Genomic DNA, 21,513 nt, shown 5'->3' on the forward strand with positions numbered 1-21,513 from the left:
CCAGACTGGGGGAAATGAACACCTTAAATTCATTTCTTTCAGCCTTAACACTTAATGTTCTATATTCTCATAAATCCATTTGCAAATGACAAAGACAATCAATAAAGATTGACTGAATAAATAAATGGAAGAATTAACAAATTTAAAGAATTAATACTTTTTCATATAATAAAATCCATTTTCACCAGCATGTTTGCTCTATAGCATTCTAACCTATCAGTGGACCATAACGTATTTAACTATTGTCCTATTAACAGTTATTTTTATAGTTTCTAATATTACTATAATCATAATACTATAGTTATAATGTCAATGTTATTCATTATAATTATGATACTAAGTACTGTTTATTATGTCAGGCACCATGCTATGTGAATACATATAAATTTTTAGCCCTTTCATAAATCTTTGAAGTATGAATTTAAACTCCCATTTTGTAAAAGAGGAAACTGAAGCTCACATATTAACTCAATTATAACTCATCAGAAGTTCCACAGCTACTAAAAGATAGATGCAGAATAGGCACCAATATCCATTAAACACTAAGGTCCATCTCTCTATTGCTTCCCTATGTTATAAAAAATTTTGAATGGAACATTTTCTTACATAAGTTTTAGTATGTCTTGTCATTTTCTTGAGATAACTTTCTAGAAGTGACATTATTGGGTCCAAGGAGATGATCCTATTTTTAAGTAGTAAGAAATAACGTTTAGTTGCAATTTGAAGTATATTAAATACCTGAGAGAGAAACCTTATTTGGGTATGAAAGTTTTAGTTTTTTCAAATGATCTGATTGCAAATGGTGAGATAGCCATGTCTAAGAGCCCCCATTTTGTTATGTTTTTTACCAGCAGTGAATAGCATCTTTTTTAAACATTTTTTTAGAGCAGTTTTAGGTTCACAACAAAAGTGACTGCAAAGTACAGAAAGTTCTCGTGGATCTCTTGCCCCTACACATGCATAGCCTCCTTCTTTATCACTTTTCCACACCAGAGTGGTACAATTATTACAATTGATGAACCTATATCGACACATCATTACCCAGAGTTCATAGTGTGTATTAGTGTTCACTCTTGGTGTTGTATATTTTGTGGGTTTTGAAATATTTATAAAAATGTGTATGTACCATTATAGCATTAAAGAGAGTAGTTTTATTGCCCTAAAAATCCCTTGTGCTCTGCCTATTCCTCCCTCCTTCCTTCTTTCCTTCTGGTAACCACTGATCTTTTTACTGTCTCTGTAGTTTTCCCTTTTCTAGAATGCTATATGGTTGGAATTATGTAATATGTAGCCTTTTCAGATTGGCTTCTTTCACTTAGTAATGGTTCTTGAACATTTAAGGTAAGTAAATGGACACTTAAAGTTCCCACATGTCTTTTTATGGCTTGATAGTTCTTTCTGTTTTAATGTTTAATAATATTCCATTGTCTGAATATACCACAGTTTATTTGTGCATTTACATACTGAAGGACATCTTGGTTGTTTCTAAGTTTTGGAAATTATGAATAAAGCTGCTATAAACATTCATGTGCAGATTTCTGTGTGAACATAAGTTTCCATCTCTCTTGGGTAAATACCAAGGAACATGATTGCTGGATTGTATGGCAAGAGTATGTTTTGTTTTGTAAGAAACTGCCAAACTGTCTTCCAAAGTGGCCATACCATTTTGTATCCCACCAGCAGTGAATGAAGGTTCCTGTTGCACAGTATTCTTGCCAGCATTTGATGTTGTCAGTGTTTTTGATTTTTACTGTTCTTTTTTTTTTTTTGAGATGGAGTTTCGCTCTTGTTACCCAGGCTGGAGTGCAATGGCACGATCTCGGCTTACCACAACCTCCGCCTCCTGGGTTCAGGCAATTCTCCTGCCTCAGCCTCCCGAGTAGCTGGGATTACAGGCACACGCCACCATGCCCAGCTAATTTTTTTGTATTTTTAGTAGAGACGGGGTTTCACCATGTTGACCAGAATGGTCTCGATTTCTCAACCTTGTGATCCACCCATCTCGGCCTCCCAAAGTGCTGGGATTACAGGCTTGAGCCACCGCACCCGGCCCGATCTTTACTGTTCTAATAGGTGTGCAGTGATATTTCATTGTTGTTTTAATTTGCAATTAATTCCTCAATGACATCTACATTATTTTTAATTTATTTTTATTTATTTTAATTATTTATGTACTTATTTTCCATTAACAAATTCAAATTGTATATGTCTATCATATGTATATATTGTGGAATGGCTAAATCAAGCCAATTAATACATACGTTATATCACATACTTATCAATTTTTGTGGTGAGAACACTTAAAATTACTCTCTTGGTGATTCTTAAGAATATAATACCTTGTTATTAAGTATGCCTACTATTTTGTATAATAGATCCCCAGAACTTATTTCTCCTGTCTAAATGAAATTGTGTATCCTTTGACCAACATCTCCACAACTGAGCTCCACCCCCCAGCTCCTGTTAGCCACCTTTCTACTCTCTGCTGCTATGTGTTCAAAATTCCACAAATAACTGAGATTATGCGGCATTTGTTTTCCTCTACCTGGCTCATTTTACTTAACGTAAAGGCCTCCAGTTTCATTCATATTGTTGCAAATAACAGGATTTCCTTTTTTTTTTTTATTTTTAAGGGTGAATAGTATGTCTTTGGATATATCCACTACATTTTCTTTATCAATTTTCCATTGATAGATACTTAGATTCCATATCATGGCTGTATTTTGACTATTGTGTCTAAAGTCACAGTGACTGTAGGAGTACTGATATGTCTTGGACATACTAGCTTCATCTCCTTTGGCTGTATACTACAACATTTAAAGAGTTTTAAATCACTCTTTGTGAATTAAAAAAATCTCAGGTTATTTTCACTGTAGATGAGCTTGTAGGGGTGAGGAAAGGAGAGTAGAAAGGCTAAGCTATTCAAGATTGTCTTCATTGACCACTTCCCCTTACTCACCCACTCTTCCAAGGTCTCAGCTAACATCCCAGGGACTGAACACTCTCCAAACAAAATCAAGGCAATGAAAGTCTGGCATTTGAGAATATTTGAGTTTAGTTACCTATAGTCTTCCCTAGGTATCCCTAGACCAGATTAGTTTCTGGATAACCACCTCCCTCCCTGCCCCAGATACCAAAATGCTCAAGTCCCTTCTATGAAATGGCAAAGTGTACCTATATACATCCTTCCATATACTTTAAATACTCTCTAGATTTCCTTCCTTCCTTCCTTCCTTCCTTCCTTCCTTCCTTCCTTCCTTCCTTCCTTCCTTCCTTCTTTCTGTCCATCTGTCCTTCCTTCCGTCCATCTTTCTTTCTTTCTTTTTCTTTCTTTCTCTTTCTTTCTTTCTTTCTTTCTTTCTTTTTCTTTCTTTCTCTCTCTCTCTTTCTTTCTTTCTTTTTTTTTTTTAATTTTTTATTGGATTTTAGGTTTTGGGGTACATGAGCAGAGCATGCAAGACAGTTGCATAGATACACATATGGCAGTGTGCTTTGCTTTTCTTCTCCCCTTCACCCACATTTGGCATTTCTCCCCAGGCTATCCCTCCCCACCTCCCCCTCCCACTGGCCCTCCCCTTTTCCCCCCAATAGACCCCAGTGTTTAGTACTCCCCTTTCTGTGTCCATGTGTTCTCATTTTTCATCACCCGCCTATGAGTGAGAATATGCGGTGTTTCATTTTCTGTTCTTGTGTCAGTTTGCTGAGGATGATGTTCTCCAGATTCATCCATGTCCCTACAAACGACACAAACTCATCATTTCTGATTGCTGCATAATATTCCATGGTGTATATGTGCCACATTTTTCCAATCCAGTCTATTATCAATGGGCATTTTGGTTGATTCCAGGTCTTTGCTATTGTAAACAGTGCTGCAATGAACATTCGTGTACATGTGTCCTTATAGTAGAACGATTTATAGTGTTTTGGATATATACCCAGTAATGGGATTGCTGGGTCAAATGGAATTTCTATTTCTAAGGCCTTGAGGAATCGCCACACTGTCTTCCACAATGGTTGAACTAATGTACACTCCCACCAACAGTGTAAAAGTGTTCCTTTTTCTCCACATCCTCTCCAGCATCTGTTGTCTCCAGATTTTTTAATGATCGCCATTCTAACTGGCGTGAGATGGTATCTCAATGTGGTTTTGATTTGCATCTCTCTGATGACCAGTGACGATGAGCATTTTTTCATATGATTGTTGGCCTCATATATGTCTTCTTTCGTAAAGTGTCTGTTCATATCCTTTGCCCACTTTTGAATGGGCTTGTTTGTTTTTTTCCTGTAAATCCGTTTGAGTTCTTTGTAAATTCTGGATATCAGCCCTTTGTCAGATGGGTAGACTGTGAAAATTTTTTCCCATTCTGTTGGTTGCCGATCCACTCTAGTGACTGTTTCTTTTGCCATGCAGAAGCTGTGGAGTTTCATTAGGTCCCATTTGTCTATTTTGGCTTTTGTTGCCAATGCTTTTGGTGTTTTGTTCATGAAGTCCTTGCCTACTCCTATGTCCTGGATAGTTTTGCCTAGATTTCCTTCTAGGGTTTTTATCATGCCAGGTCTTATGTTTAAGTCTTTAATCCATCTGGAGTTAATTTTAGTGTAAGGAGTCAGGAAGGGGTCCAGTTTCTGCTTTCTGCACATGGCTAGCCAGTTTTCCCAACACCATTTGTTAAACATGGAATCCTTTCCCCATTGCTTGTTTTTGTCGGGTTTATAAAAGATTGTATAGTTGTATGTATGTTGTGTTGCCTCCGGTGCCTCTGTTTTGTTCCATTGGTCTATATCTCTGTTTTGGTACCAGGACCATGCTGTTTTGATTACTGTAGCCTTGTAGTATAGTTTGAAATCCGGTAGTGTGATGCCCCCCGCTGTGTTCTTTTTGCTTAGAATTGACTTGGCTATGCGGGCTCTCTTTTGGTTCCATATGAAGTTCATGGTGGTTTTTTCCAGTTCTGTGAAGATAGTCAATGGTAGCTTGATGGGGATAGCGTTGATTCTGTAAATTACTTTGGGCAGTATAGCCATTTTCACGATATTAATTCTTCCTAACCATGAACATGGAATGTTTCTCCATCTGTTTGTGTCCTCTCTGATTTTGTTGAGCAGTGGTCTGTAGTTCTCCTTGAAGAGGTCCCTTACGTTCCTTGTGAGTTGTATTCCAAGGCATTTTATTTTTTTTGTAGCAATTGTGAATGGCAGTTCGTTCTTGATTTGGCTTTCTTTAAGTCTGTTATTGGTGTAGACGAATGCTTGTGATTTTTGCACATTGATTTTATATCCTGAGACTTTGCTGAAGTTGCTTATCAGTTTCAGGAGTTTTTGGGCTGAGGTGATGGGGTCTTCTAGGTATACTATCATGTCGTCTGCAAATAGAGACAATTTGGCTTCCACCTTTCCTATTTGAATTACCCTTTATTTCTTTTTCTTGACTGATTGCTCTGGCTAGAACTTCCAGAACTATATAGAATAGGAGTGGTGAAAGAGGGCATCCTTGTCTAATGCCAGATTTCAAAGGGAATGCTTCCAGTTTTTGCCCATTCAGTATGATATTGGCTGTTGGTTTGTCATAAATAGCTTTTATTACTTTGAGATACGTTCCATCAATACCGAGTTTATTGAGGGTTTTTAGCATAAAGGGCTGTTGAATTTTGTCAAATGCCTTCTCTGCATCAATTGAGATAATCATGTGGTTTTTGTTTTTGGTTCTGTTTATGTGGTGAATTACGTTTATAGACTTGTGTATGTTGAACCAGCCTTGCATCCCCGGGATGAATCCTACTTGATCATGGTGAATAAGTTTTTTGATTTGCTGTTGCATTCGGCTTGCTAATATTTTATTGAAGATTTTTGCATCTATGTTCATCATGGATATTGGCCGGAAGTTTTCTTTTCTTGTTGGGTCTCTGCCGGGTTTTGGTATCAGGATGATGTTGGTCTCGTAAAATGATTTGGGAAGTATTCCCTCTTTTTGGATTGTTTGAAATAGTTTTAGAAGGAATGGTACCAGCTCCTCTTTGTGTGTCTGGTAGAATTCGGCTGTGAACCCGTCTGGACCTGGGCTTTTTTTGTGTGGTAGGCTCTTAATTGCTGCCTTGACTTCTGACCTTGTTATTGGTCTATTCATAGTTTCAGCTTCCTCCTGGTTTAGGCTTGGGAGGACGCAGGAGTCCAGGAATTTATCCATTTCTTCCATGTTTACTAGTTTATGTGCATAGAGTTGTTTGTAATATTCTCTGATGATGGTTTGAATTTCTGTGGAATCTGTGGTGATTTCCCCTTTATCATTTTTTATTGCATCTATTTGGTTGTTCTCTCTTTTCTTTTTAATCAGTCTGGCTAGTGGTCTGTCTATTTTGTTGATCTTTTCAAAAAACCAACTCTTGGATTTATTGATTTTTTGAAGGGTTTTTCGTGTCTCAATCTCCTTCAGTTCAGCTCTGATCTTAGTTATTTCTTTTCTTCTGCTGGGTTTTGAGTTTTTTTGATCTTGCTCCTCTAGCTCTTTCAATTTTGACGATAGGGTGTCAATTTTGGATCTCTCCATTCTCCTCATATGGGCACTTATTGCTATATACTTTCCTCTAGAGACTGCTTTAAATGTGCCCAGAGGTTCTGGCATGGTGTGTCTTCATTCTCATTGGTTTCGAAGAACTTCTTTATTTCTGACTTCATTTCATTGTTTACCCAGTCAACATTCAAGAGCCAGTTGTTCAGTTTCCATGAAGCTGTGCGGTTCTGGGTTGGTTTCTGTATTCTGAGTTCTAACTTGATTGCACTATGGTCTGAGAGGCTGTTTGTTATGATTTCAGTTGTTTTGCATTTGTTGAGCAGTGCTTTACTTCCAATTATGTGGTCAATTTTAGAGTAGGTGTGATGTGGTGCTGAGAAGAATTTGTATTCTGTGGATTTGGGGTGGAGAGTTCTGTAAATGTCTATCAGGTTTGCTTGCTCCAGGTCTGAGTTCAAGCCCTTGATATCCTTGTTGATTTTCTGTCTGGTTGATCTGTCTAATATTGACAGTGGAGTGTTAAAGTCTCCCACTATTATTGTGTGGGAGTCTATGTCCTTTTGTAAGTCATTAAGAACTTGCCTTATGTATCTGGGTGCTCCTGCATTGGGTCCATATATGTTTAGGATCGTTAGCTTTTCTTGTTGTATCGATCCTTTTACCATTATGTAATGGCCTTCTTTGTCTCTTTTGATCTTTGTTGCTTTAAAGTCTATTTTATTAGAGATGAGAATTGCAACTCCTGCTTTTTTTTGCTCTCTATTTGCTTGGTAAATCTTCCTTCATCCCTTTATTTTGAGCCTTTATGTATCCTTTCATGTGAGATGGGTTTCCTGTATACAGCACACTGATGGGTTTTGGATTTTTATCCAATTTGCCAGTCTGTGTCTTTTGATTGGTGCATTTAGTCCATTTACATTTAGGGTTAATATTGTTATGTGTGAATTTGATACTGCCATTTTGATGCTAAGTGGCTGTTTTGCCTGTTAGTTGTTGTAGATTCTTCATTATGTTGATGCTCTTTAGCATTCAGTGTGATTTTGGAATGGCTGGTACTGGTTGATCCTTTCTATGTGTAGTGCCTCTTTTAGGAGCTCTTGTAAAGCAGGCCTGGTGGTGACAAAATCTCTGAGTACTTGCTTGTTCGCAAAGGATTTTATTTTTCCTTCACTTCTGAAGCTCAGTTTGGCTGGATATGAAATTCTGGGTTCAAAGTTCTTTTCCTTAAGAATGTTGAATATTGGCCCCCACTCTCTTCTGGCTTGTAGTGTTTCTGCCGAGAGATCTGCTGTGAGTCTGATGGGCTTCCCTTTGTGGGTGACCCGACCTTCCTCTCTGGCTGCCCTATGTATTCTCCCCTTTATTTCAACCCTGTTGAATCTGATGATTATGTGCCTTGGGGTTGTTCTTCTTGCGGAATATCTTTGTGGTGTTCTCTGAATTTCCTGCATTTGAGTGTTGGCCTATCTTGCTAGGTGGGGGAAGTTTTCCTGGATGATGTCCTGAAGAGTATTTTCCAGCTTGGATTCATTCTCTTCGTCCCCTTCTGGTACACCTATCAAACGTAGGTTAGGTCTTTTCACATAGTCCCACATTTCTTGGAGACTTTGTTCATTCCTTTTTGCGCTTTTTTCTCTAATCTTGGTTTCTCGTTTAATTTCATTGAGTTGGTCTTCGACTTCAGATATTCTTTCTTCTGCTTGGTCAATTTGGCTATTGAAACTTGTGCATGCTTCATGAAGTTCTCGTATTGTGTTTTTCAGCTCCTTTAATTCATTCATATTCCTCTCTAAGTTATCCATTCTTGTTATCATTTCCTCATATCTTTTTTTAAGTTCCTTAGTTTCTTTGCATTGATTTAATACATGTTCTTTTAGCTCACAAAAGTTTTTCATTATCTACCTTCTGAAGTCTAATTCCGTCATTTCGTCACAGTCATTCTCCGTCCAGCTTTGTTCCCTTGCTGGTGAGGAGTTTTGGTCCTTTCTAGGAGGCGAGGTGTTCTGGTTTCGGGTGTTTTCCTCCTTTTTTTGATGGTTTCTTCCCATCTTTGTGGATTTGTCCGCTTGTCGTCTGCATAGTTGCTGACTTTTCGATTGGGTCTCTGAGTGGACACCCAGAATGTTGATGATGAAGTATTTCTGTTGCTTGTTTTTTCTTCTACCAGTCTAGCCCCTTCGCTGTACGACTGCTGAGGTCCGCTCCAGACCCTGCTTGTCTGGGGTGCACCTCTAGCAGCTGTGGCACAGCGAGGGATGCTACCAGTTTCTTTTTCTGCTATCTTTGTCCCAGGATGATGCCTGCCTAATGTCAGTCTTTTGGATATAGAGGGGTCAGGGAGCTGCTTGAGGAGACAGTTTATACTTTATAGGCGCTCAGTTGCTGAGCTGTGAGATCTGTTGTTCATTCAGGGCTGTTAGGCTGCTATGTTTGATTCTGCTGCAACAGAGCTCATTAAAAAAACCCTTTTTTTTTTTCTCAAATGCTCTCTGTTGAGGGGTTTGGGCTTTATTTTTGGATGTCCGTTGAGGTCCTGCCCAGCTAGGACGCAGACTAGCCACTGTTTGCCTGCCGAGGCTCCGCCCTGCTGTTGTGAGGCTCGCCCTGGCTCCGCTGTTCTGCTGTGTTCTCCGCCACGCCCTGCGGTGGAGTCTCTCTGTTGTAGCGGGTTGCCTCGGCAACAGCAGGCTGCGTCAGCAGTGGGCGTGTATCTCAGTAGGGACGGGTTGCCTCGGCAACGGCTGGCTGCGTCAGCAATGGGCGTGTATCTCAGTTGGGGCGGGTTGCCTCGGTAATGGTGGACGCCCCTCCCCCACAGAGCGTCTCGGGCCGTCTGCATGGGGCTTGTTTGAAATCGCGGTTTTGTTCGTCCCACTAGGCCACCCCTAACGCTCTGTCCCTGCAATCCCCTGGGCTGGCCCACTGTCCAAGTCTAGCTCAGTCTCAAGTCCAGCCCTCTCATGTCCCCGGTTGCCAGTTCAACAGGGCACCCGGACAAGTGCGCCCTGTGGGGAGTGCTGGGCAGGGCCGGCCACCGCCACCCCGGCTGCGGGCTTCGCCAGGCGGAGGTTCTGCCTGGCGTCCTGCGTCTCCTCTTCACTTGGGAATTTCCCCGTTCTGTGGGCAACGAAGATCAGTCTGGAAATGCCGCTCCGACTCACCTCTCCGCAGACTCAATGCGAGCTCCAATCCTGGGTTGTTCTCACAGTGCCATCTTGAGTCCTCCTCCGTCTCTCTTTCTTTCTTTCTCTTCTCCCCTTCCTTCCCTCCCTTCTTCTCCCCTCCCCTCCCCTCTCTTAGAGTCTCTCTTTGTCACAAGACTGGAGTGCAGTGGCATGGTCTTGGCTCACTGCAACCTCCACCTCCTGGTTCAAGTGATTCTCCTGCCTCAGCCTCCCAAGTAGCTGGGATTACAGGCATGTGTCACCACACCCAGCTAATATTTTTGTAATTTTAGTAGAGATGGGGTTTCACCATGTTGGTCAGAATGATCTCGATCCCTTGACCTTGTGATCTGCCCACCTTGGCCTCCCATAGTACTGAGATTACAGGTGTGAGCCACTGAGTGCAGCCTAGATTAATCATAATACCCAATACAATGTAAATGCTATGTAAATAGTTGTTATACTATATTTAAATTTTATTTTTCTTTATTATCATTGGTTTAATTGTAGTTTTTTTTTCTGAATATTTTCTGCCAAGGTTGGTTAGTTCACAGACATGATACCTGCAGATAAGGAGGGCCGACTGTACTTTGGTACCTGTCCTGCCCACTCCCGCCACCCTCACTTCCCTCCATTTCTTTCTAGAACTGTTTACATTAGTGTCTACTGTGAGCTAGGCATTGTGATAGGCATGAAATAAGACACACTCCTGGCCCTGCATTCAGGGGACAGATATGCAGACAGTTACAACGCAGGTGAGTAGGTCCTGGTGTAGGTATGTACCAGGTACTAATGGAGTGCAGGGGAGGGACATGTGAGCTGAGGGTTCTGGGCATGCTTGGTAGAGTTGGGAGTTGGCAATAATGGGATTTCTCCAGAAGGGTGATGGGTGAGCTGATCTTAGAAGAATGTATTAGATTAGAGCTATGAAAGAGAGCATTTCAGACAAGAAGGAGGATTTTTTTTTTAAAGGAACTCACTACTTAGGATTAAACTGTAAGCACCAGCATGGTTTCATTTTCACCTTTTGGGGCTGTGTTCAAGTCTTTGCTGTGAACCAACAACCCCAAATCTCAGTGGTTCACACCCAGAAATGATTGTCTTTTCATTCAGGGGTTTTTCAAGCAGCTATTGTTTGCCTGATATTGACTGGTATGAATGAGGCTTGGTCCAGGTGGCAGATCAGGGTTGACTTTGTTCTTATGTCTCTGGGACCCATGGCTAGTTGGGACATGTGCTTTTTATGATAACAGCAGAAGCAAAAGAGAAACAAATCTAAACCACACAAGCACATTTCTGTTTTCATCTGTTTGCTAACATCCTTTGGCAAAATCAAGTCATGATGGTCAAGTCCAAAACCAGTGGAGCAGGGAATATACTTTCTCTCTCTATTGGGAAGTACGAACAAGTCATGCGGCAGAGAGAATGGATGAAATATGAATCAGGGCCCTAATCTACTCTGCCACTGCGGTTTCCTGAAATGAAGTCCTTCTAATAGAATTCGGTAGCAGGGGGAAGAAAACGGAGACTCTCACTGAGCTTCAGCAGCAGGAAAGAATTAAGTTACAAAAAGTCTGTAAAGAGTCTAGAGGAGGATTTGAAGGAGAGAAAGCACCAATAATCTAACTGCAGCACTTTATTTGAATTTAAGTAATGCTGCTCAAACATTCTTACAGGTCTTACCCTTTCTGATCTATAAATTCTGGTTTAGCATTTTGGGTTTTTTTCGAAGCACTTAAACGCCCAGTTAATGTGGCTTTAGACATAATTGTAACAAAATTCCAAATGACAACATCTTGGCAGAAAGTTCTTTCTGGCTTTGATGTGTTAGTATTGCCAGATTTTTGTGACACGCTGATGCTAATCTGTCAAATAGCCTGACACAAAATGAGAAGAGAAATAAAAGGAAGCATGACAGGGCCGAGGACCTGGTGTGGTGGAGGATGGTTGGGCAGTAGCAAATCCTCTCATCAGCCCTACTGAGACTAAGTGACACCTTATCTTTAGGTCTCCAGGGTGGGGGGTCCTACGTGGGTGAGAGCTCATGCCACTCTCAGTAGTGCACCTACCCCCAGTTACCTAACAGTTCTGATGCTCAGAGCCCCTCCAAACCTGTTTTCTCTGGGTCCACCTGAACTCACTTAACTAAGATAGCACAAATTCTGCCCCCTGCCCCCGTATGAACATGCCTAAGCTGATGTCAGATGAGGTGCTTCCTTTTCTGCATGTATTCCTATGTGTTTGAGCTTCTTCCTCCCTCAGATGCGGGAGGGTATCAGTCTGTTTTGTAAACATTTTGTAAAGTGTTATTTGAGCCAAATAAGAGAGGATATTAGTAAAGCTTCAGAAAGTTTGGGAAAGTAAATTCAGACCTGAGAGTAATCAAGAGAGTTCCCATCTTTCTTCTGGTCAGTGTTCTAAGAAGGTGAAGCACTGGATTTACCCTTCACTTTGTAGTTAAAGAGGAAACTAGAAATAAATACTCTCTTCTACAAGGGGTTTTTCCCCCTTAACTAAGAATAGATGAGTCTTATGTTTTGTATGTGGTGGTGACATTCAAAACATAGTTTTTCAGTCTTTTGAAAAGTAATTTACCTAAGAAATGACAAGAAGAGTAATGCAACACATAGACAGCATTGCTGCGAGTTGTAAAACATTGACAGAACGACAAATGTTCCTGTGGCATAGAGTCCTTCTGAATCACAGAAATGACATTTGGATGAAAGCAAATCATTTTTACACAGGCACACTGCTAACTGTGCAGTGAAGCCAGAAATAGTGCACCTTGGAAGTGGGCCAGAGAAAAAGAACACCTAAGAATTTTATGTTATTCAGAAAAATTCTCACTTTTTAGGTAGGATTTTTGAGGAGTAAAGAAAATATTTGAGAGCCTTAAAGAAAATCTGACCTTTGATTTTTATGTATTAAAATGTGAGTCATTTATTGTGATTCCATGGACTCATCAAGTGTTTCGAGAGAAAACTCAGACCAAGCAGGAAACGTAGGCTTGATGTTTAGGAGACAAAGTGGGAGGCGTGACTTGGGGAGATGATCACATAGAGATTACAGATGGAGATATGGAGTGCATGAGATCCGCAGGGATGGACAGGATGGAGAGAAGAAAAGGCCAAAATCAAAACTTTGGAAAATGCCCACTGTGGTGGGCTGATAATGGCTGCCAAATATCTGTCCACAGTCTAATTCCCATAACCTGCCAATGTTACCTTTTTGGAAAAAGAGTCATTGCATATGTGATTTTGTTAAGGATCTTGAGATAGGGAGATTATCCTCAATTATCCAGGTGGTCCCTAAATGTCATAACCAGTGTCCTTATAAGAGAGAGGCAGAGGGAGATTAGATACAAACACTGAAAAGGTGATATAATGACAGAGACAGAGATTGGAGTGATGTTATCACAAGGCAAGGAACCCCAAGGAATGCTGATGCCCTTGAGAGGCTGAAGGAGGCAAGGAGTGGATTCTCCCCCAGAGCTGCTGTCTTTGCTTTTCTGAGTCTTGATGGGTCTACAGGTGTTCAGCTTGCACTTCTGTGGAACATACAGCAGTGCACAGAGCCCTGCTGACACCATGGTGTGGTACACCTGGCCTCCAGAACTGTGAGATGATAAAATCCTGTTTGAACCCATCCTGCTTGTGGTAATTTGTTTCCATCAGGCTTTGGAAACGAATACACTCACTTTTGGGAACAGGAACAAAAAGAATTTAAAAAGGTAAAGGGAGGTGGCAAGAAGCTTAAGTGTCATGAAAACGAATGTCAAAGCAAGAGCTTAAAAACAGATGAGCAGAGGCAACGGTGTAAATGCTACAGCCTAGAGCCTAATGGGTAAAAACAAAGACTAAGAAGAATCATTGATATGATAGAAGCTAATGAAAGCAGCTAACTTGTACTGAGCACCCATTATTCTGGACACTGGCATAAGCACTCTATAGGAATAAACTCAATTCCCACAAAACCCTCTGAGGTATGAATTATTGTTACACCATTTTACAGGTGAAAAAGACCGAGGCAAAAAAGTAAATAAATGCATTAAGTAACATATGTAGTAAATGGTGTGGCCAAGAACTCTGTAGTCAGAATTATGTGAGCCCAGAATTCTGACTACAGCTTCCACATTTTAAACACTACTTTGTACTAACCTCACCTTATTCCCCAAGGTGTGTGTTTCCCAAGGTTCTGACTTTAGGTATTTTATCAAGTAAGGTAGATGCTGTGTCTCAAGAGGAAAAGGATTTTTGTAACTGATTTGAGGGTGGAAACCAAGATTAGAAACTTTGTATCACCTGGGCCCCATCTTCTCAGCTGAGTGGGAGAGGAAGCTCTCTGATGAGGCTGAGGGAGGCAGCTAAGTTTCCGGCCTCAGGAGCCTAGGAAAGACTGTGAGGATACAGTAAAACAGGAATCACTAAATGAAAAATTTTCTACACAGGTAAGCACGCTCAGTGCCATTTCCTTGACTGGCTTTTGGCACCATGCCCTGTTTATGCCCAAGGTGTCTACACCATGTAGTATGCAAAGTGCAGAGGGAAAAGGGACTGAAGGGGGATCATCACCCGACACCTGCCCTCTGGAAACTACTTTGTTCAGAGATGAGGAAGGAATCAGAAAAGTGCACAATATGACCTTTGCCATTAGAGACTCTTGAACATTTGAGAAATGGACCATCCATATACTGGCAGATGAATGAGAGTTCCAGGGCATTACATGATAACGGCTAATTGCAAGATTAGAGACTGAAGTGTTGACGGGAGTGGGTGAGAGGAACTGAAGTGTGTCGAGGGGAAGGGTACAGCTCTAGCTAGTTCTTACTGACTAAGGCCTTTGACAATCACTAAGGTCTTTGATGATCAATAATCAGGAGACAAGCATGGGAGAGAGAAGAAACGGGTGGTTCTTTAAGAGCTTAGGTCAAAGGACTCCTAATATTCTGTACCTTCCAGTCTATCCCCCTCCTCCCCACAAGGATGAATTTCTGTTAAGTTACGGTTCAGAACCACTACAAGCTTAAAACAATTAGTGTTTCTATTGGTTTTGAATCCATTAGACTGCATGGCCTAGTGGAAAAAGGCAAAGTTCAAATATCAGTTAATCACTTTGTTGTGTGACCTTGGTCAAGTAACTTCTTAAGCCTCAGATTTCCCATGTGTAAAATGTAGATACCAATGCTCTGTCTTTTATGGTTGTGATGAGGCATTAATGGGATAATGATTAATATCTAGTGTAGTACCTGACATTTAATAGATAATTAGTGTCAACAATTTTTTCTAGGCTAAGAACAAATTGGATGATGCAATTTATTGGCTGACAATTCATTTTTAAAGATGTAACTTCGGAATGTTCTATAAATGCTAACATTTTCAAATGTCTGGAATATATTTTCTATCTTGCAAACTAGTTATTTACAAATCTCTCTTTCTCTCATTGACTTAGCCCTTGTGTGAGGAGAGCTCTCTTAGGCTAGGCTCTTTATCTGTACTTTGAGGATGCTTAGTTCCCAGAGAAAGAACAGGAATTTTTTCTCAGGCATTAAAGATTCCTTCCGAATTTCCATGTAACATACCCAGTTTCCTCATATCTATCTTCTCCTAGAAATATTCTTGATTTTTAAAAATTTTTAACATTTTGCCATGATTTACATTATTATATTTTTAAAATACAATTTCAAGTATCTATCTCATTTGTTTCCATGATATAATTTCAATTCTCATTTACATCATTTGGTGCTTCCTTAAGAAAAGTTATATAAAAGCTAGAAGTGCTGTGCTGAGTCAGAATCCTGTTCTCTTCAGCCCAATAATCCTCTGCAGAAAGGAAAAGAAGAAATGTTTTCAGGAGAGCTGTCTATTTCATATTTGCAGACTGAGAGTGCATGTGTCATCTGATATTGACTTAAAATGTCTCTCCCCTTCCCTTCATCTGTCACCCACAAATCTGTTTGCATTCTTCTGGAGTTTTGATGGGTCTACATATGTTCAGTTTGTACCTCCATGGAAATGGGGAACATGCACCAGTGGCACAGAGCATGGTGGAGTGGTGTCTGTCCTACTTGTAGAGAGAGACCTCTGGGAGTAGAAGGCTCACACTTGCCCAGGCACCTGAGCATAAGAGCAGGGCATGCCTTGCCTGGGGGCAGCCTGCCAGCCTGTCTCCCAAGGGGCCACCCAGCATGGCAGTTCTAACCTGGGTGAATCTCCTGAGACCAAGGCTCAGGCTCACAGCATTGTAGGCTTAGAAACTCATACCCAGCAATTCATGTGGAGATAGATGTGCGAAAGCTCAGGTTGTCCATCTGTTAGCTCACACTGAGAACCCTGGCTACCAGGTAGACAGGAACACTAGTGTGAAAACTCTCTTCCTGTACTGGAAGCCAAATCCTAATCCGTAGGTTATCTGATGAGCACTGTTGGAATGAGGGTACTTAAATGGATAAAGGAGAGTAAAATCATGTATGTCAGGACTGTCGTCTATGCAATTGGAATTCTTGAACTTTGAGCCTGTTTCTTAGATGAGCACTGCCAATGTGTGTTACACTGCTTGCTTTTCTGGCTGACCAAGCCCTGTTCTGATTTGAGTCATCCTTCCTTAAGATTCACTAGAATTCACAAGTTGGCCCAGGTCATATCCCTTTTTTTCCCCTGGGAAAATTTAAGGTTGATCCTTTCTACCTTTAATATGACTTATGACTGCTGATTTTGCAGTTTACCTCGTAGCAGGCTTGTTATTTTCCTTGTTTCTGGGTTTTTGGTAGACTTTGTATTGTAATTCTAAAACGATTTTTTAATTCTCTTTTATTGATGTTTCTTAGCAAAAATTCTTTTGTATAGTGAAGAACTTTCCCTGATCAACTAATAAACAAATGGTTAGTAAAGGAAAGGCAGGATAAATGCTTGCTTTATTCCCTTTATTAATTATCTGAACAATAAATTGGTATCTTAGGAACCTCCAATGGTGATCAATTAGTGTTTTTTTAAAAAAATACACATTGAACTCAGCATTTCTTTATACAGTTGATATGAATTAGTAGATGGAGTCCATATTAATGATGTAATCTATGTAAGCCAATGTCATCGCTACTGCTTTTGAGAAAATTGACACAATGTCTGGAATTTACTTTAAATACTCCAGCATCTAAAAAGCAAACCAACAACAAAGGGAGTGGGATCGATGAAAAAAGATTGGAAAAGTCTTGCTATTTATTGACGTTGGTTGATGAGTACACGGAGTTCATTGTACTATTCATTTTGCTTTTCGTATGTTTGAAATATTCCAAATAAAATAGTTCTCAAGATGCATGTAATTCTAAGATTATCAAAGTGTAAATGTAAGTTTAGCCAACTTTTGCCTATTGGTGAATCTTGTGGAGAAAGTTCCTGATATTTATTGAAATTCCAGATACCCCAACAGTAGTTCCTAAGCCCTATTGCTTTGGCAACAGCACGCCAAATATTTGCATATTTTCCCAGCATTTTGGAAAGAAGCTTTATAAGAATTTTCAGATTTAACCGATTGGATCTTGGTTCATAAAGGTCTTGTCTTGGTAACTAAGGATGTCTACTTTTGAGTGACACATACCTTAAGAATTTGAAACATGGTTACTTCTGCTCTCTGGACTTCATTCCGGAGTGTAACAGCCTTTTAGCCATTCTGAATTGGCTTCTCCAGTCTAATGGTGCCGTTTCTCATTCCAGGTTTAAGTTTATCTATTCATGGGGCTGAAAAGCGTTTGCAAATCCATCAACGGCGAAGTGTGGCAAGCCGCCCAGCGTCGCATCGTCGCTTGCCTGTTGTCAGGCATTCCTCACTCCCACCAGGCAGAAGATCAATAAAAATGGAGGCGAGCTCTTTTGGAATCACTAATGGAAAAACCAAAGTCTTCCACCCAGGTGATGCATGGGGAAGTTCAACGGGGACCCATTTCAACAGCAACCTGACCACAGCGTGCATTGTAGTTTTATTATGTAATTACGCAATACTTTCAGCTAGGCTTTCTTTTGTTAGGAGTCTTGTTCTATTTCCCCTTCTTTTCACCTCCGTCAGTGGTAAATATCACTAAGACAAATAAAAGGGGAGAGAGCTTGTTGGATCAGAGAAGGTGGAGACTATGTGCACAGTGGTAGAATCTAAATGAAAATTGGAGTGCATAAACTCTTGCTCAGTTCAGGAAAGCTCATTATATAAAAACAAAACAGAGACTTGGCCATTTTTCTGATAATTTTCTCTAAGATGGCTCAGGAAAAAAATTCAAGCTAAAAAACACCCATTTTGAAACCTTGGTTATCTGTGTTGGCTTGCCCACATCCTCCTGAGATCAGAATAGAAGAATGGGAGTCATTACATTGTTTTAAACCTTCTGGGAAGCATCTGTGATCTCTTTCAAATGTTAAAATGATTCTACATTAAAGGAAGTAAAAACATTTTATGTGCTTATTTGGGGGAAAAGCTCATTTAAGTATTCATTCATTTATTGAACAAATATTTATGGAGTGCCCGCTACATGCTAGGCATCGTTTTGGGTTCAAGGAAATATCAGTGACCAATGTTCCTGCAAAGTGACTTTATGGAAACATCAAATTGCAAGAGAATTCATAAGTCATTTAGAACAACTCTTACCCAATCCTGATTCCTCTCTGTAATGTCCTGGTGCGTGGCCATGTAGCTGCTACTGAAGCCAAATCTCCATCTCTAGCCATGTCACACCATCTTCTTCCTCTTAGCATGTAACGTGGTTTCCTAACCCCAAGAAACACCAGGGCCATTGGGCATGAATTGCTGGAGGTCCCTTATCCTCTCTCTTCAAATGTATTGCTGTTTGCCCATCCTTCCTCACTTTCCTCCAGTTTTCAGAAGATGAGAGGCCTCCCACTGTCCTTGACCAAGCCTTCACCCATGTCCTTTAGCCATGGTCACCTCACCTCTCCTGGAGCTTGCTCAGAAGAATGTGTCCTCTTGTTTTAGTCTTTCACCCTTCCATGCTGCTGGTTGATTACATTCAGTCTATGAAACGGCTCAAGCTTCTACATTTTGATCATTTGACACTGTATCCTTTTCTGTCTTCTGCCCCTTTTCCCTCCTCCCTTCCAAGCCAAACCTCTAAAAGAATTTACTTTTGATTGCTCTGTTCTGTCAAGAGCAACCAATACAATCTGGTTCCTAGCACTTCACTCCATCCTGGCTGTTTTTGAGGCCCTCAGTGACCTCCTTTTATCACAATATAATAGGTACTTACCACACTTTCTTGATGCACCAGACCAAGGAGAACCCACTTGTTCCCCAAACACTGATCTCTTGGCTTCCATAACAATCTTAGGGTTCTCCTCTGATCTCTCTCAAATGTCACTTTCCTGGTTTCCCCCACTCCAGCATCTCTCTCCTCCTCTTGCCTCCTATCCCAGTATGTGCCAAATCCAGAGTGATTCATCTCTACCAGTTACTGTGCTTGTTCTACTGATTACAGGGTCCAGTTCAAATCTCTTAGCATGTTAGAAACAAATACCTTTTGTGATCCTGCCCCTGCTGTTTTTCACCCTTCATTTGTTTGCCCTCTTCTTCCTTAAGCTTTATTACTATAGTGCATCAACCAGGGTTCAATCAGGAAAGCAAAACCAGTGGAAAGTATGTACTAGAGATTAATCAAAAAGAATTGACTTTCACTGTTGGAGATAGCTAGGCAAGTTTGAATTCATAGGGCAGGCTATCTGCAAGGGCAGGCTGGAACTCTTGGGCATAGCTCTTAAAAGCTTCAGCTCTGCTTTTAAGGCCTTTCAACTGACCTAGATTATTGAGGAGAATCTCCTTTACATAAAATCAGCTGATTATGAACTTTAATTGCATCTACAAAACACCACAGCAACACTAGATTGGTACTTATTGAATAACTGGAGACTGTAGCCTGGTCAAGTTGGCTCATCAAATATACCATAACATCTGGTTATATCAACGTGCTTTCACTTCTCTAAACATGTGATGCCATTTCATGCCTCCCAGCCTTTGCTTCTGCTGTTCTTTCTTCCCAGGATGCCCTGGTTTTGCTTTGTTATCTTTCAACATGTTGAAATTACTTGTCTATCTGTCCACTGAAAGGTCTTTAAGGGCAGGGATTCTGGAATGTTTATCTTTATACTTCTAATAAATATTTGTAGGGTAGGACTGAAAAAAACCTTCATTAGCTATGTTTTAGACTACTACAATAGCTTCTGAATTTTTCTGCCTGCCTTTCTTTCAACAAGTACCTGAGTTACATTGGTAAACAAAGCAGACAAAAGTCACTGCCCTTGGGGAGTTCACATAGTAACTTCGAGAGATAATAAATAAATAAATATATTAAATAGACAAACTGATCTACATTATAGTTATATGTAACTATATTATAATTATATATAAGTTATATATAATATATAGTGTTTAAGAAAAGAATAAGTATTATAGATAAAAGAAAAAGTAGGAGAACCAGGTGGTGGGAAGAGGGTAGCATGTTGCAATTTTAGATATGGTGGTCAGGGTAGACTGAGTCATGAAGGTGTGTAATCACAAACTAGATGTTTCTGAGACAGCCATGTGGATGTCTGAGCAACTTCATTCCAGCAGAGGGACAGTGGACAGGTTGTAAGGTAAGACTGAGTCTGGCAGTTTGAAGGACAGCACGGAGGATCCTGAACTTGGAGTGGAGTGAGTGAGGTGGGGAATCATGTCAGTGAGGTCATAGGGACCAGACAGGCAGGACCTTATAGACCATGTAAGGACTTTGAGCCCTGTGTGAAGTGGGAGCTCTTCCAGGGTTTTGAGCAGAAGAATCCCATAATTTAATTTATATATATATATATATATATATATTTTTTTTTTTTTTTTTTGAGACGGAGTTTCACTCTTGTGACCCAGGCTGGAGTGCAATGGCGCCATCTCGGCTCACCACAACCTCCGCCTCCTGAGATCAGGCAATTCTCCTGCCTCAGCCTCCCGAGTAGCTGGGATTACAGGCACGCCCAGCTAATTTTTTGTATTTTTAGTAGAGAGGGGGTCTCATCATGTTGACCAAGATGGTCTCGAGCTCTTGACCTCATGATCCACCCGCCTCGGCCTCCCAAAGTGCTGGGATTACAGGCTTGAGCCACCGCGCCTGGCCCCTTAATTTATATTTTAACAGGATGTAATATAGACTATGGAGAGAATAGATTATAGGAGGAGAGGATGAAAGGAGAAAGGTCAGATAGGAGGCCTCCAGAATGTTCCAGTGGAGAAATGATAGTAACTCTGACTAGAAGTGGTAGAAGTGATGGTGAGAATTTAGAGTCTAGATATATTTTAAAGCTGGGCCAACAAAATATCCTAATGGATTGGATGTAGGGTAAGAGAGAAAGAAGAGCTAAGAATAACTGCAAAGTGTTTTGGCCTGAGTAAAATCAGCTGAGATGGTGAAGGCTGCAAGAGAAGCAGATTTGGTGGGTTTGAGGGCAAAGGTGGGCTGAGCTCAGAAGTTTGACTATAGATGTGATAATATTGAGAGCTGGCAAGATCTTCTGGGTGGTAGTTTGACCTCCATGTCTGGAGTTTGAAAGATGATTGGGGCCGGGCGCGGTGGCTCAAGCCTGTAATCCCAGCACTTTGGGAGGCCGAGGCGGGTGGATTGCGAGGTCAAGAGATCGAGACCATCCTGGTCAACATGGTGAAACCCCGTCTCTACTAAAGATAAAAAAAATTAGCTGGGTATGGTGGCACGTGCTTGTAATCCCAGCTACTCGGGAGGCTGAGGCAGGAAAATTGCCTGAACCCAGGAGGCAGAGGTTGCGGTGAGCCGAGATCACGCCATTGCACTCCAGCCTGGGAAAC

At 40.8% G+C, this 21,513-nt stretch overlaps 1 protein-coding gene across 9 annotated transcripts in view; it reads left to right on the forward strand.

Moving 5' to 3' along the window:
* ANO4 (anoctamin 4) overlaps nt 1–21,513 on the forward strand; it is a 423,664-nt gene that overhangs the window by 191,628 nt on the left and 210,523 nt on the right. For all 9 annotated transcript variants that reach the window (XM_009004454.5, XM_009004455.5, XM_054238771.2 and 6 more), the window contains one exon: nt 17,379–17,573. In XM_009004454.5, the coding sequence (XP_009002702.5) occupies nt 17,379–17,573 (195 nt within the window). The remainder of the gene's footprint in view (nt 1–17,378; nt 17,574–21,513) is intronic.

Source organism: Callithrix jacchus, chromosome 9 (genome assembly GCF_049354715.1).
Source record: "Callithrix jacchus isolate 240 chromosome 9, calJac240_pri, whole genome shotgun sequence".
Lineage (NCBI taxonomy): Eukaryota > Metazoa > Chordata > Mammalia > Primates > Cebidae > Callithrix > Callithrix jacchus.